We start from the raw sequence: 16,812 nt of genomic DNA on the forward strand, positions 1-16,812 counted from the left end.
CCATTTAGCCAGTCAACTTCAACTTTTAAGACAAAATTAGCTAAAAAAAGGTAATGCTAGCTTAATTGCTATCATTATCTTCCTAGCACAATGCTATCATTATGGTAGCAACAACAGTAGGAATAGCAGCTATATTAACTTTAATGTAAGTTAACATTAACTTAACTAAATTCATTTAGCAAGTCAACTTTAACTTTTATGACAAAATTAGCTGAAATGCTAATGTTAGCTTAAATGTTATATCTACGCAGATAAGAATCCCCTAAAGTGTTGTCCATGTTTTTATTGAGCGACCCATTGAGGAAAATGAAAAGTTGTTTATCTTTATGGCTTCTGAATGTAAAAGTTGCTTCTGTTTCGTTGTGGTGGAACAAAAACATCTTCGTAGCTCTTCTAAAAAATTAAAGATTTTTGGTTTCGGCTCAGTAAAATCCATTGAATTCTGCTGTTTTAATGTAGAGAAATCCTCCTGCTTCGGCACCAGAGCGGATCGAGGGAGACCTTTTTTCAAAATGAGCCAAGAGCCTCCTCTTCACCTGGCCTGTTACTCCCTTGTAAACACCGGAGTTCATAGAGGCCCCATCTTTGTTTTTGTCAAACTGACAGGCGAGGGGAAACCGTGAAGACGGAGCCGAGAGCGGAAAGCTGGCAGCCTGCAATTTAGTCCAGACTGAGCAGACATAAAATCAAGCGCACAAGAGGAATGGTTACTTCAGGAACCCTCTGTGGCTCCTAAAGTAGGCCACTCCGTCGATGGCTGTAAGAGCTGAGTGATGCAAGCTCTGCTGAGGAAATAACTAGAAAACAGGCAAAATGGCTCCCATTGACTTGGCCTAGATTGTGTGATTTATATGGGTTATTTGCTATGCATTTGGGCAGCGAGGCGAGCTAATGTGTTTGCAGTGAGCTCTGGAGCAGGACGTCTGACAGGGACAGTATGAGATAATTTATTGGAATACCGTCGTCCATTTAAAGGGACAGGCTCTTGTTTCCGTCCTGCAGATTCCCAGGAGGCGGTTTAATCCGGGACAAAGTTGTTGATCCAAATGGATGGAGAGAAACTGGGATTTATGGACTTCAGTGCAAAAGCACAACATCTTATCGAGTCATTTTGGTCTAATTACTCGTGCAGATATAAAAAAAAAAGACTAAACTAACTTATAAGCAAGTTTTCAGAAGGAAATATGAGTTTGTTTAAAGTCAGTAATTCCATGATGATGAAAAAGTGGCAGATTATTTTTGCTTAAAACAATAAATTTGTCCCAAGTGAAATAATCTGCCAGTAAAACTAGAAATATTTTATCACTATAAGCAATTTTTCACTCCTATTTTTGCTGAGAAGTTACTTGTAAGTCAGTTTTGTCTTTTTTAAAGTGTGCTAAGATATTTTGACTAAAAACTACACCAAGTACGATTTTATGTTTTTGCAGTGCAAGTCATAATAAATGCCATCTTACAAACATTTTTAATGAAATAAGACAAAAGTAACTTTTTAGGAAGATATAAGAATTTGTTTTAAGTCAATAATTGCTTAATGTTTGAACTAAAATAATCAGCTTGTACTTTTCATCAATGTTAAATGACTTAAACTCTCGTATTTTGCTGAAAAGTTACTTTTAAGCTACTTTCTCTTATTTCTAGTGTACTAAGCTCTTTGCACTAGAAGCTAAACCACAAATCCTGGAAGATATTTGTGATGAAATCGGCCTGTTTGGAGTAAAAGTGGAGTAATATTCCTCCTTCACGCTGAGAATAATTGTTGCTAAGGGTGTTTTTTCTCTCTGTAACTGTAGAATCTCATTTTATTCCCATGACGGTAAAAAATGACTCCAGATTCTGCGCGTTTAGCCGTTAGCATGTTTAAAGTAGCTTTTGGTTTGTCCCTCGTTGTTTTGCTGCAAAAACAATTCAAATGATTCCTCCTCCCGTCCTCAGGTGTGGTATTCTTTGTGCCTGAACATGCAATAACATCCGTTAACTGGGATCATTTCGGTGTTCGTGTCTTTCTGGGAATCTTAATGTGTAATTTAGAAGCAGAGAAAGGGGGGACTTGTTGCTCCAGTTACTAAATTCCAGTGTTTGTTGCGTTGAATCCTAATTTGGATGAATAATCCTCTGGTGCTTTTCCTCCCATCCGATCCAGTTTCATCACAGAGTTTCAGTGTTTTATGATGATGATGATGAGGCTTGTTTTTGCTGAATTTTGTTAGATTTTTCAGTCAAGTCCCTTTTGTTTACGTGGGGGGAATCATTTCCAACACAATGCGACGCTGCGTCTAGACACAGCGAAACAAAAGATCAATATTAATGTATCGATCAGTTTTGGAGGCATATTTTGGAGCAGCAGCCACAGAGACAAACGTTGGGTTTTCTTCATGGCAGGCGGGTAAATATCCTCCGTTTGGTTATTAGCACGTCTTTAATGACGTTTTTCAGGATGAGTTTATGCTAAGCCAAAGGTCAAAGGGCGTAAATCATAATGTACTTTTTTATTTGTGCACAGGCAGAATTACTCATTTAATATAGGAAATGGAGAAAAAGAAACAGAGTCCATGAAAGTTAAGAAATTAGCCAAAAGTTGTGATCAGAGCTGTAATCTGAAAACCCAGTGAACCGACACTCAACCCAGGGATTTAAAAGCGCAGTCGGTCTCCAGATCGCCTCAGAAAATGAAAAGTTGTGCCAAGAACTGTAACTAAAAACTCTTCAATGATCCTGTTAGTTTTGCTCCAGTTCTGATTCATTCATTCATTCATTCATTCATTAACTGCTTTTCCATTACAAATGAGCGCAAAACTTTGTCAACGTGTCGAAAAAAACCTAAATTTTACATTTGTGGTGTTTCCATTGAATCAGAAAGGCCACTAAAATCACGATGAGTGAATAAAAATGTTCACACGATGAGTCATTTTATGTCAGAAATTGAGAAACTGAGTCCAAGGATGCTAAAAGAAATTTGAAGACCTAATAAACTGACACCCAACTCAGGATTTTAAAAGCGTCGTTTGTCTCCAGTCGCCTGCTGTGGTAAAAGCTGTAATAAGAAACAGATTGGCTCCACTTCTGACCAGCTTTAACAGAGTTTCCTTTACAAAATATATTCAAATCTTACTACGAATTTTCAAACTAAAAAATTACAAGGAAGAAAATATTCAAATATACAAAGAAAATTTGTATTGACAGCTGCAAAGTTTAGGAGAAACTAATAACTTCAGAAGCATCAAAATTTCCAGGGAAGAATATTATATTTTGAAACGTGTATCAAAATACATGAACACATTAAATACTTTGTATTGTTAGGATATATGAAGCTGTGAGTTTTATTTTGAAAACATTTTTTGTGACGCATTAACAGTGCAGTCGCCTATATTCAAGGCTTCGCTTCTTTAAACCGATGCTTTGTGCAGCGAGTTTTCAGTTTCCTGCCCCTTTTTCCTGTGATTGCAGCATTTTTTGTGTTTGTTTTTGTGTTAGAAATACGTCTAAAAATGCAAATGAACATCGTTGTTGCTTTTTTAAATAGGAAACTAAACATGTTAATAAAATGGACCAAAGCTACTTAGATTGTGTTCTTGCAGTGAAATGTTCTAGAAAATAAAGTTTATTGGTCGTTGATGATGTGTTCTTATCATTATTATCATTATATCACCTGAAAATTGTCTCAAAACAACAATATTATCATTTATGGCAACAACTCATGGTGCAATTTGTTCCCAGAAAAATGTATTCCCAGAAACGGAAACCCGTTGGGAATATTTTTATACTTTATTAGCTTTCCGATCCAGTTTTTGCTCAGATTCCTGTTAGATTTGTGGAGCAAAAGTTCATCCAGCTGCCGAGTTTTGGGCGGGATTCAGCAGGGAGCTGCGCTGTGAACCACTAACCCACATGGGCAACGAGACAAATGGGAAGCCCTGGATTTGGGTCGGAGCTGCATGAAACGACACGGAGTCGGAATCAAACCGGCGGGACGAGGCGGATGGATCCACCTGCTGCAGACTCCTCCGGACATCAGCGAAGTTACCTGTGGCTCCGCTTTCCTCCCCCGTCTCTCCCCTCGCTCGACCCCTGGCTGACATTCTCCTTTCTCGCTTCTAATTGCACCCAGGGGGGGTTTCTGCGGGTTGCCGTGGAAGTCTCCGGCTCAACAGGCGCGCCGGGGCGCTTTCTGCCGTGTTGCTCGTTAGCGGGGGGTTCGCTCGGCGGTGTGGGACCGGAGCAGAACCCGGGAGAAGAGGAGCTAAAAGAACCTGATTAGGATTAAAATACTGGGGGAAAATGAGACACACACTGCAAAAACACAACATCTTACCACAAATTTCTTTAGTTTCTAGTGAGAATATCTTGATACAGTTGAATTAGCATAAAGCTAACTTACAAATCACCTTTCAGCAAGAAGTAAACTTGTTTTAAGTAAGTAATTCCTCGATATCGATGAAAATGTTCTTGTTCCACTGATAGATTACATTTTTATCTTTAACAAGACATTTTATGTTGTTTTGTTTTTACAGTATTTTACAGCATAAAAAACATAACATGGTAATAAATTGTGAAACAACTCTGCAGAAATATGCAATTCTACAAAGTACTTTTTGTTTAGTTTCTTCTGAAAATATCTCCGTAGACTTGAAATAAGACAAAAAGTAAGTTTTCTGTAAGATGAAGGAGCTTTTTTAAGTGAATAACTCCTTGATATTGATGGAAGAGTTTATATTTTTGTTTATTTTCTGGTATTTTTAGCCGTTTTTAGCCAAACCAAAAAAGAAAAAAACATGCAAATCTGGAAAAAAAAAGGCAAAAGTAGAAGAGGAATAGTGTTTAAATTTCTATCAACACAAGGTGTCGACTGAAAAGTAAAAAGTTTCTGACTTTTGAAACTCTTGTGTAAAATTTGCTAGAATTTTTTTTTGAAATTTTCTGATAAATTTCAGAAATTATTTAGAAAATTTTCAAAAATGTCAAAAAAGTCAAAAATGTTTCGACTTTAAAAACTCGGAACATTTCTAAAATTCAAAAAAATTCCACATTTGTTCTAGAAAATTCTAAGAATATTCGAAAAATGTGAGTTTTTTCCTAACAAATTTCTGGAATTTTTTTTTTTTACTTTTAAAATTTTTAAAATTTCCATGTTTTTTCTAGAAAATTTCTGAAATTATTCTCAAAATTTCCGAGATTCTTCTAGTGAATTTTTGACATTTCAAACTCTGAAGTTTCCAAGTTTTTTCTAGAAAATTTCTGAGATTAATCTCAAAATGTCAAAGTTTTTCTGGAAGCATTTTTTTAGTTTTAAAACTTTTAAATTTTCAAATTTATTCTAGAAAATTATAGATTAATCTCTTAAATTTTTTCCATCAACTTTTCAAACTAAAATGTCTTTATTTTTCCAGAACATTTCTGAGATGAATCCCAAAATTCTGAATGTTTTTGGCATGAATGTACTCCCGTTTCTCTCCCGTATCTGCAGTGGGGCTAACACGCCGTTGTTTTTACTCCCGCGTTGTGTTTTTGCAGTGCGGTTTCATGCAGCAGGAAGGCCATTAGCCGGCCAGATCCAATATGTATTGACGAACGCATTTCGTATCGTCCCCGTCTCTATCCTGACGCGTCGCGGTTCGATGCGACCGATAGATACATTTAATAAATAACCGCTCTGATCCATTTTGTTTCCCAGCCAGGAGTCGTTCAGAAACTGGCAGCAGACACATTAATCTCCACATTGCATGAGTCTTATTGCTCCGTGCCAACTCAACACAATCTGTGACAGGCAATTTAAAGCAATTTACTTTTTTTTTTTTTTTTCAATTTTTCATCAAGCATTTTTTTTTTTTTTATGCAATCAAACGGCACATGATATGAAGCGAAGGCGAGACAAAGAGGGAGAAAACACAGGCAGCCTCGTCTGGTTGTAAACACTGGCTCTTAACTGGGGGAATATAATTATGGTGTCATGTTCTATTACACACCTTCATTATGACGGCGGCGGCGCGGGAAGATGAGACCTGAGGCTGTTTTTTAAAAAAAACCCGCCTGGAGCCACTCGGAAGACGCCGTCCGTCCTCTCCGTTTCAATGGGATCGTCATGGTTACAGAGGCGGTTTGGATCCAGGCTCTTCAAACGCGACTGACGCGCGTAAAACAAATCCTGGTTATGGGGAAATCTCTGTCCGACGTGGAGAAACACAAACATGCATGTCGGAGGCGTTTAATGAAGCTGTGTCGTTTTTAAGCTGCTTCCAAATTATTAGATTTATATTAAAGGTTGGAAAAATGTCTAAAAAGTGGGATTAATTTTTATCTTTGACTTTTAATCAAACTGCGGCTAACGGGGAAACTTCATTGAGATCTAACGATAAATTGTCCCATAAGTTATTTCAATAAACGATAATATTGTTGTTCTGAGGTTATTTACGAGTGCGCCTTGTAACCCGGTGCGCCTTATATATGGACCAATTTTGAGCCACAACAGGTCTAGCAACTACGGTAAGCAGCCGCCGACTTCATTTTCCCCATAGAAGAAGAAACGCGCGGTGCATGCTGGGATAGTTGTCAGAACGCTGGTTTGTTAATAAAGTTTGTTAATACATTTAAAGCCAGGGGGGCGGAGGGGCGGGAGAAGAGAGACAGAGACTGCGGTGGCAGCGTGTCTGTTGGTCTGTGTTACCCAGAATGCAGTTGGGCACAATATCGCAACACCGTGAGTGAAACAAGGACTGGGACAGCCTACTAGATAAAGTACTCGGGACCATTTCTTTACAAATGTAGATGTGTAATAATAGAGGATGGAACAAACTGGCAACCCAAACTGAAGCGTTTATAATCCGGTGCGCCTTATAGTACGGAAAATACGGTACTACAAGGTAATAAGTCAACAACACACTTTGAAAGATCAGTGAAGTTTAAATGCTGATGAACATCTGGAACCAGAAGATGTTTTAAAATCCAAAACAAACAAAATAAATTATGAAATTATGTAAACAAAATTGTTCCAGTTGAGGCTAAATAGTTTTATCATCCAGTTTTTGGTAAAAAAAAATTATGCAAATGGAAATCATGAAGCTTTTAATTGATTTATTGCTTATTGTGATACTTATAAATAGTATTTTTAATCAACCTTAACTGAAAACAAGCTCTCATTTCTTCCTGAAAAGTTACTTTAAAGTCAGTTTTAAGATGTTTTCAGCAGAAACTTGACCAGAATTACTTGCTTTGCAGTTTTTTTTATCTTTGTCCTTCCTGAGAAATCGCATCGTCTCCATCCGGGTCAAAAGAAAATCCTCCGCCAGCTTCTTCTGCTCACCGACATTTTGTGACGTTGCAGAACGAAAGCTTCAGCTGACATCGCCATACATCGTCGCTTCTTACAGATGAGGTCAGAGGTCGGCGTCTCAGCTGTTCCACTGTGACATTATGAAGCAGTCTGTGGGAAGCGAAGCGGAGCGGCGGAGGGACTGGCGGTGGAAAGCTTCCTGGGTCGGCCCCAGAGACCGGCTGGTATTTCCAACCAGCCCTACAGCGAATCGATAGCTCAGAGTCCCACACGCTCCTCTGCAGCGTCAATTAACTAAATTCATAAAGTCGAGTGTGCTGGGAGCTGGAGGAGGAGAAAAAGAGCCAGGAGTGGAGAATCCATCCAGGAAATCTGGATGGGAAGCTGCAGCCGTTTGCTGCTGTATCTGGGATCCTCAACAACTTCTGCTCAGATCTGCGTTTACGTCTTTCTGTCCCTCTGAGTTAAAGACATGGTGCTTTTTATAAAGCTTGAGAAAATGACATACTAAATATTTAGTTTGTGGAACTGGAGCAAAACCTGGGAGAAGTGGAGCTAAAAAAACCTCAGTAGGTTTAAAATACTGGCGGAAAAATGACACACACTGCAAAAAATCATAAATCTTACTGAGTATTTTGGTCTAGATTTATATAAGAACTAAAAATGAGAAAAAACACCAAAGAAGTAAGAAAACTGATGGTAAAAGGGTTCAGTTTGGTGTTTTGGGCTCTTATTTTGAAGCTCAGTTTTGCTTACAGAGACTTGTTTGTTTTTTGATATTTAAATGATCTTCCAGTTCCAGTGTGAACACTGCAAAAACCTGATGCAAATATCTTAGTACGGTTGAAATAACAAAACTAAATTACAAGTAACTTTTCAGCAAGATACAGCTGCTTGTTTTAGTCAGTAATTCCTTTATATTGATGTTAAAAACCTCTAGTTCCATTAATTATTTCACTTTGGAAAAAATATCTTGCAAGTTAAAATGTCTGGCAAAATTACTAACTTAAATTAAAATCATATTTTTTGCTGAAAAGTTACTTATAAGTTAATTTTGTCTTATTTCATATGTACTGGAAGTAGATAAAAATACTTGGTAAGATTTATTTTCTTTTCTTTTTGGAGAATTATACATTGTAATTTGTAGAGTTAGGTGGCATCTACTTGAGTAACTGTTTAGAAAAAAATACTTTTATGAGTATTTTTACTGCTCTGTACTTTTTACTTTTACTTGAGTAATTTTATTTATAAAGTTTTTCTTTTCTAACTTGAGTCAAATCTCTGGATTTTCTCTCCACTGAATGAAAAACAAACATGTTTTAACCAAAGATTCACCAAACACAGACTCACCTGCCGTTTCTGTTAAGGTTTATTTATTGAAAGAAACTAATCTGGAAACATTTTCTTTATTTCTGTTGCTGATGTGAGTTTTTCTCATTTTGGTCCATCTGATGATGTAAGTTTTTTACATTTTACATACTTTCTACATACCAAATACTTTCTTATTAATCTTTTGGGCGGCTACTTGAAGCCGTGCTGATCTTCCTACCAGTTTCTGGGTCTTGTTTGATCGGCTCTGATAAAGACATTCATAGAACAATACCTGCCTGCTTTCTGCTCCGGATGGGCCTGGCGGTCCGTGTTTTTCCCCTGGCTGTGCTGATTCAGGCAGAGGACACATGCAAAGTGACTGGCTTTCAGCGATAATGCATATGAGGGAGGAGCTTCAAACTGCAGCGCAGGGGGAAAAGCGAGGCGGCGGACCTCACCCCGGCTTCAATCTGCCTCCTCAGGGGAAAGCGGGCCGAGCCGTAACTGCCTGTGGACGACAGGTCGGGTAATGGATGGGGGCCGCTGCTGCTGACGCTGCTCTGACGGGACGTTTTTAACTCTCCTTCAAACCGGCTGCTCTCTCCCCCCCGTTAGCGTTGTCACGGTAACTACATCTGATGGTCTGACTTTAAGCACCTGAATGCTGAAGTTCCTGTTTCTGCATCTGGAGGGCAGAACGCCGAGAACTGGGGGTCAGCAAAGGAGACGGGAATCAGAAGTGCTACCAGCAACCTTTACACTGCAAAAACACAAAAGTATTTATTGTCTAATTTCTAGTGGAGAAATTGTAGTTAATTTAAAATAAACAATGCTAACTTACATGTAACGTTTTAGCAATAAAAAGTAAATAATTCCTCAAAAAGTATAAGTGAAATACTCTGCTTTTCATCTGGATGACATCAGACCTTGTGACGGTGGTTGATGTGCGACTCGCCACGATTTGACTGGTTTGTCGAGGTTCTCGTTTAAAAGGAGGCCTATTATGCAAAATTCACATTTTGTGTGTTTTTGTATTTCCATTTTGGTTTCTGCTGCTTATAAAAAAAAAACAAAAGTTTAAAAACATCAATCCACACGTTTTTTGGTGTCTGGAAAACGTGCGGTTTCATAAACCTACCAAATGTTAAGTCACATTCTACAGACGCTGCGCTGTTACCTAGCAACCCACGCTGAGCTCCAACGTGATTGGTCAGCTGGTTTTACCACAGTATGCGCTGTACAATGGCTGCTGGAAAAGACAAAAGTCTTGTTGACTTTCCATCCAGAAATCACTTGCTGCATTTTTGTTGGCTGTGCAGGAGGTTCCGCTTCTGCTTTTCAAAGATGTACGGTTGTATAACAGCACGTCTGTTGGCAGTCATTTTTACATGATTGCAGACATTGAGTTGGGGGATAAAACTCTTGACGTTTTTTGTTTTTTTTTGCTTCTCTCTTCACTTGGAAGATTTTTACAGTAATATGCTGCCGAAAGCACCAGCTAGCAGCTAGCAGCTGTGCTTTAGCATTGGAAACCCCTTGTCAGATGCTGCAGCACAGCTGCTATAGAGGCTACGTTCATACTGTGAAGCGGTGGAACGGTTACTAAAAGAAAAACTAAACCCACTGCCACCAGTGACTGCTCTGAGTCTCTTTTATTCTCTCTTTTGTATCTCGTGTTTCAGTTTTTCTGGAGGTCCACTCTGCTTGAAGTGGGCGTGTTGGAGCAGCAGCAGAAGAGAAAAAAAACAACCCGACTGGAGCGTCTTTAGGTGCCGTTGGACTTTGTGCCCCTGGTAAACTCTGCGATGGGGCTTGTGGGTGTGAAGTAAACAAAGGCAGTCAAAACGTCTTTCAAAATCACTGCTGGAGGAACAAACGAGAGCCATAATAACAGCTGAAAACGCTCAAGTGCATCAAACTCTCCATTATGTTTTGAACCGCTGTAAACAGCTTGACAGACTGGCACGGCGGTGAAATATGCAGCTTGTTTTGTTTAACGGCCTACAAAGACGCCGACATCAAACCTCCCCCCTCCCTGAACAGGAGTTGGTACAAAGCTGTCCCAGTCGGCGTGGCGAGGCGTCTGCGAGTTTAAATCTCAGCGGTTGTCCTGCTTGTTGGTTTTTCTTCTCGGCGCTAACAGATTTCTTTAGATACGAGAAGAAACTGTTGTGGAGATGTGACAAGCGGCTCCGCACTGCAAAAACATGCTTCGTCTGGATTAGTGCACTTTAAATGAGACAAAACTGAGTTACAAGAAACTTTTCAGCTGGAAAGAGAAATTTGTTTTCAGTCAATATTTGGATAACAAAAAAATTACTAATTCTGATTATTTCACTTATGACATTTTCCTCTGATGAGATATTAGAGCCATAATAAGAAATAAATATAATATGAATATAAATAAATGAAATAAGATTATGAAAATAAAGTTACAGAAAGAGAAAGTCGAAAGTGCAAGAATAAAGTTGTAACATTACGTAAATAAAAATGTAGAATATTTGAAATAACATGAGAATAAAGTCCAAGAAATACGAGAATAAAAAAATTTAAGTGAAGTTGGAAGAAACATGATAGAAAAGTTGTAAAATTATGAGAATAAATTCATATAGAATAGTTGAAAATCCACGAAAATAAAGTACAAAAAATACAAAAATAATAAAGTCATACAAGGAAAAAGTAAAAAAATAGAATAGTTTAAATAACACGAAAATAAAGTCAAAATATTTTGACTTTTCTCGTAATTCTGTGACTTTCTTATATTATGATCTTTTCTGCAGAGCTGTTTATTCTCGTAATTTAATAATTCCAAGAATAATTAATTTTTATTTTCTAGACCCTAATACTTTCTTATTAGGGTCTAATCAGAAAGTATTAGATTATTTCATAATAAATAAAATAATCTGAGTGGAACCAGGACGTTTTCATCAACATTGAGGAATTATTCACTCCTATAACTGAAAAGTCACTTGTAATTTAGTTTTGTCTCACTTCAGGTGAACTAAGATATTTGCACTAGAATAAAATACCTGGTGATATTTTGTGTTTTTGCAGTGATTAAAGTCGCGTTTCTCACATTGTGTTTGAGTGGAGAGTTGAAAAGCTGCAAACGGTTTTTTTTTCTTCAGAGGATTTCTGCTGCTGAGGTTTCTCTCTTTGTCGTCTCTGTTGCCACTTCAACAGGATATGATGCAAATTGCTGCAATTTCATTAAAATACAGACTTGTACAAAATATGTTTGTCCTGGTAACTAGTTCCCTGCTTTCATGGCGAGCTGCAGCTCTGCAGAGGAAATCCTGATTGGCCCAAAAATCAAACTGAGAAGCTGCGTTAGCCGTGGGATTCCCGCGCAGATAAAGGAAGTAATGACGGTTTGAGGCCAGATGTTGAAGAAGGACGTGGAACAAGATGGATGATGCAGGACGGAGTCTGGGAGGCGGCCATGTGTTTCGTTTTGTTCTCGTTATTCCTGGACGTTGGGCGGCTTCCAGGCCGCCGGCGTTCCTCGGCTGCGGTTTGGGAGGAGGGTTATCAGCGGGTCGGCTGGGGAGCGTTTCCAACGTATCGCGCCTGTTCAGTCCGGCCGCGCCGTGTTGGGCATGTAGGAAGGACGTCTCCGGACATGAATGAAGTACCTGAGCTGCATGCAGGAGCAGAGCCAGACACACTGAAGAGGAGAGAGAGAGAGGAGGGGAGCTGCACTGCAGAAACACAAAATATTACCAAGTAGTTTCATCTAGTTTCTACTGCAAATACGTTAGTACACCTGAAATAAAACAAAAGTAACTTTTAGCAAGACATTACATGAGTATTTCCTTAATGAGAAAGTTTATATTTGTTTCATGTTAGAGCCACTCTAGGAAAAAACAAATATTACGAGAATAAACTCGTACAAGAATAGTAATTTTTACTAGTGATAGTAATATCACCTTTAGAAAATCATAATACTAGATAACAGTATTGTAACTAAAGATTCACTTATAAAGTAAACAATTAAACTGTTTATTTTGTAATATAAAGTAAAGTTTATTCCACAAAGTAAAATTATTTCTCTATGAGTTTATTTTTGCATTTTTTTCAACTTTAGTTTTATACAACTTTTTTCTCCTAATTTTATCAATAAAATTTTTTATTCTTATTTTTTTTAGTGTGCCCCTAAATGTTATAAGTGAAATAATCTAATATCTGAACTTGTACGAACTCTGTTCCGCCTACAAACCTCGGTTCAGTTCGGTTGAAGTGAACTCTGGTGCAGTTCAGATGTGAACGACCCGCTCCAAAAGCAGGAAGTGGACTACAGCGCAGGGCATTCTGGGTAAATACAACCAAAACAAACGCGTGAATCTAGCACAAGTGAGAGAAATGGACCTCGAGTCTTTGGAAATCCTACAACCACTAAAATCTGGCACCACTTTATTTCAGTTTGCATTTCATGAAGAAGGAAGTTGCACTCAGTGTTTTCAGAGGTTTTTACGTCGTTTCCTTCAGTGGTTCTTGGTGCAGCGCCCCCACAGGCCAGGAGGGGAACAGGTTTCTGAATCGGTCCATGTGACTCAGTGCAGTGAGAAACAGAATCACAGCAGCTAAAAATGCAACATATGCTGCAGTTTTCCTCCCAAATAAAACCAAATCTAACAGACTGTCAGGTGAAATACAAATTTTAGTTCTGGATTTACCGTCTGGTCTCAACCATCTAGATCTTCAGATTCATCTTACAAAGATTAGTTCTGGTTGTTGTTGTCAGTGAAACATGTCGGACGGAGCGCCGGGCTCCACATGAAGCCGTTCGCTGCAGAAGCTTCAGGGTTTAATTCAGCTGTACAGGATGTAAGTCCAACGCGCTGACGGGAAAAGCGTCTAATCTGATATTTATCCAGTATGCGGCTCTCAGTCGGCCGTCAGTCAGCTAGCTGTCAGAGAACCTGGATCTGTAACGGAGCTTCTGGATGGGATTCAGCGTTTCTGTCCCAGGTTTCCCTTTAGCCTTGACTTAAATATTTAATATTTCATGATAAATAAAGAGAGAGCAGACGGCCTAACATAAAGGAAATGCTTTGAGAAATGCTGCTGGAATTGATCGCAGTAAATGTGCAATCATGGGATTTTTCAGAGGCAAACTGGAAATCTGAAGAATTTTAAGGATTTCTAAATCCATCCATCTTCTTGCACCCTTTTTCCCTCAGTGGGGTCGGGAGGGGTGCTGGTGCCTCTCCAGCCAACGTTTCGGGCGAGAGGCGGGGTCACCCTGGACAGGTCGCCAGTCTGTCGCAGGACAACACAGAGACACACAACCATGCACACACACACACTCACACCTAGGGGCAATTTGGAAAGGCCAATCAACCTGACAGTCATGTTTTTGGACTGTGGGAGGAAACCGGAGAACCTGGAGAAAACCCACCATGCACAGGGAGAACATGCAAACTCCATGCAGAAAGACCGGGGCCGGGAATCGAACCCAGAACCTTCTTGCTGCAAGGCAACAGCTCTACCAACTGCGCCACTGTGCAGCCCCGGATTTCTAAATCAACATTAGAAAAACACAAAATCTTACCTTTTTTTTTTGGTCTTGTTTCTTGTGCAAATATCTTAGCTTAATTGAGACACAGCTAAGCTAACTAACTTACGAGTAAGTTTCCAGCAAGAAATGCGAGCTGGTTTTAGGTTAGTTACTCCTTAAAAGGAAAATATTATGAAAATTCACATTTCAAACATTTTGATATTTAAGGTTAAAAGCATTTTTTAACAAGTTCAAGGTTTCTGGTGTCTGGAAAACGAGCCATTTCAAAAACCTCCCATTAGGAACTGCGCTGTTACCTAGCAACCCGAACTGAGCTCCAGCATGTTTGGTCAGCTAGTTTTACTGCTGTACAATGGCTGCTGGAAAAAAGACAAATGTCTTGCTGAATCACTTGCTGCATTCCTGTTTGTTGTGCAGGAGGCTCTTCTAATGCTTTTCAAAGATGCACGGCTGCATAATTGAGCATCTGTCTGCAGACATTTTCACGTATGGATGTAAATATTGAGTCTGGGGCATTTTTCACCTCAGAAGACATTTTGTGAAATAATCTGCCACTGGAATTGGTGTTTTTACATCAATTTTAAGGAATTATTGACTTAAAACAAGCTTCTGTTTGTTGATGGAAAGTTACTCGAAATTTAGTTTTGTCTTATTGTGATTGTACGAAGATATTTGCACTGTAAACTAACCAAAAATACTTAATCTTGTTTTTCTTTTTTGAAGACAAGCTGATACTTTTTGGTCTTTTGAACTTGATTTTTGTTTAATTTCACCATCAGCGTTGAGTTCAAGCTGCTTCTTGCGTTAACAGCCTGTTTTCCTGTGTTTCCGTTCCAGGCGCCGACTGACCGCCGCCCAACGTGAGTCCTGCCTCCTCCCGCCTGAGCAGATCGCAGCATGAGAGGCGAGCTGAGCCTCTGACCAGGGAGCGGCGGACGCGGACCAGCGGGGCGGTTTGAGGCTTGTTGCTGCTGCGGTTATGGATCGGCGGAGGCTCTGCGCTCTTATGATGCTGTGGGCCGTGGTCCAGCTCAGCTGCCCGGGCTACAGCCTCAGGGCGCTGCGAAGGACTACAGGGGGGCGGAGAGGGCCGGCGGGGCTGAGGGGTCAGGACGCCAACGGAGTCCCGCTGCGGCGCTCCAAACGGGGCTGGATGTGGAACCAGTTCTTTCTGCTGGAGGAGTATACTGGGACGGACATGCAGTACGTGGGGAAGGTAAAGCTCTGCCTGTTTCCCCTTAGTGCAGCTTTTTATTTCATTTTGTATTTAAAAATAAAGTGAAAAACATTTGTTATTTTTACATTTAATTTAAAAATAACATATAAATTTGTTTTAAAGTGGATCTATTATGCAAATTTCTACTTTTGTACATTTCTGTGCTTCTGGTTCGTTCTCTAATGGTTCCAAAAACAATCTAAAAAAAACACATCCAGCCTTTTTTTTGGCGATAACTTCATGTTTTTGTTCAAACATTTTAAAAAAAAATCTCCTGATTGTCACGTCGCACTCCGTGTACGCTGTGCTGTTGCCTAGCAACCGAAGCTGAGCTCCAGCATGTTTGGTCAGCTGGCTTCACTGCTGTATGCGCTTTACAATGGCTGCTGGACAAAAAGAGAGTTTTGTTCTTGACTTACCATCCAGAAACAGCTTGCTGCATTCTTGTTGGCTGTGCAGGAGGCTCTACTAATGCTTTTCAAAGATGTACGGTTGTATACCTGTGCATCTGTTTGCAGCCATTTTCATGCTGAGTGATTAAAACATGGGAAAAATGTTTGACACCTAGTGGAATTAGTATTTTTTCATCGACTTTTAAAAGCTGTTACTTCTTGCTGAAAAGTTATTTGTAAGTTATTTTTTAATTATTTTAAGTGTACTACAATATTTCCATTAGAAACTACACAAAAATACTCAGCAAAAATGTGTTTTTGCAGTGTTATCTTCTATTAAGTGAGTGTAAATATCGGGTCTTAACTGTGCGAGCCTCGACACTTTGATGTCTTCCTTACTCCGTATTTCTACAATCCCTTTTATTTATTTTTTTGTATTTTATTTTTGCCGGCTCCGAACTTCAGACACAGCTGAGTGGGAACAACTATCGTTTCTTCGCATCACTCGGCTGAATTGCTTTCTGGAGTTTTATAATCCTTACCATTATTTCATCTGACAGCTCTTTTGTTGGAGGCCAAACTTCCCGTCAGCAAAGCAGCTGCAGCAGCTGCAGCTGCTGCTGCAGCAGCTCGTTTCGTCTGCAAGCGCTTCGTCTTAAACTTTGAAACAGTTTGCATATTTACAACTGTTGGTTTTAGTTTCAAAATGTAAAAAAAGAAGAAACATATTGGTTGTAGTCGTCTCTGGTTCAGCTGAGACATTTTTCTACCTTTTTCTGCTTTTAACTTTGGGTTATTCAGAAAATAATTGCTGAATAATTTCATAAATATGTGGAAATGTGGCGTTTTTTCCTATTAACTAATGAAAAATTGACAGTATTGTGTAGAGATGGATCATCAGCGCCAGACTAAGAGAATAAAGTCATAATATCAGCAGAATAAAGAAAAAATAATACTAGAAGAAATATTACGAGAAATAAGCTTTGAAAGAGTCCAACTCTTCAAGTACATTTCTTTCTTTCTTTCTTTCTTTCTTTCTTTCTTTCTTTCTTTCTTTCTTTCTTTCTTTCTTTCTTTCTTTCTTTCTTTCTTTCTTTCTTTCTTT

The 16,812-nt window shown here is 39.1% G+C and overlaps 1 protein-coding gene across 2 annotated transcripts in view; it reads left to right on the plus strand.

Moving 5' to 3' along the window:
- The window catches only part of cdh6 (cadherin 6), a 244,375-nt gene that overhangs the window by 178,758 nt on the left and 48,805 nt on the right, over window positions 1-16,812 (plus strand). For both annotated transcript variants that reach the window (XM_008396406.2, XM_008396405.2), the window contains one exon: window positions 14,937-15,315. In XM_008396406.2, coding sequence (XP_008394628.1) covers window positions 15,079-15,315 — 237 coding nt within the window. In that variant the 5' untranslated portion in view covers window positions 14,937-15,078. The remainder of the gene's footprint in view (window positions 1-14,936; window positions 15,316-16,812) is intronic.

This window comes from Poecilia reticulata, linkage group LG20 (genome assembly GCF_000633615.1).
Source record: "Poecilia reticulata strain Guanapo linkage group LG20, Guppy_female_1.0+MT, whole genome shotgun sequence".
Lineage (NCBI taxonomy): Eukaryota > Metazoa > Chordata > Actinopteri > Cyprinodontiformes > Poeciliidae > Poecilia > Poecilia reticulata.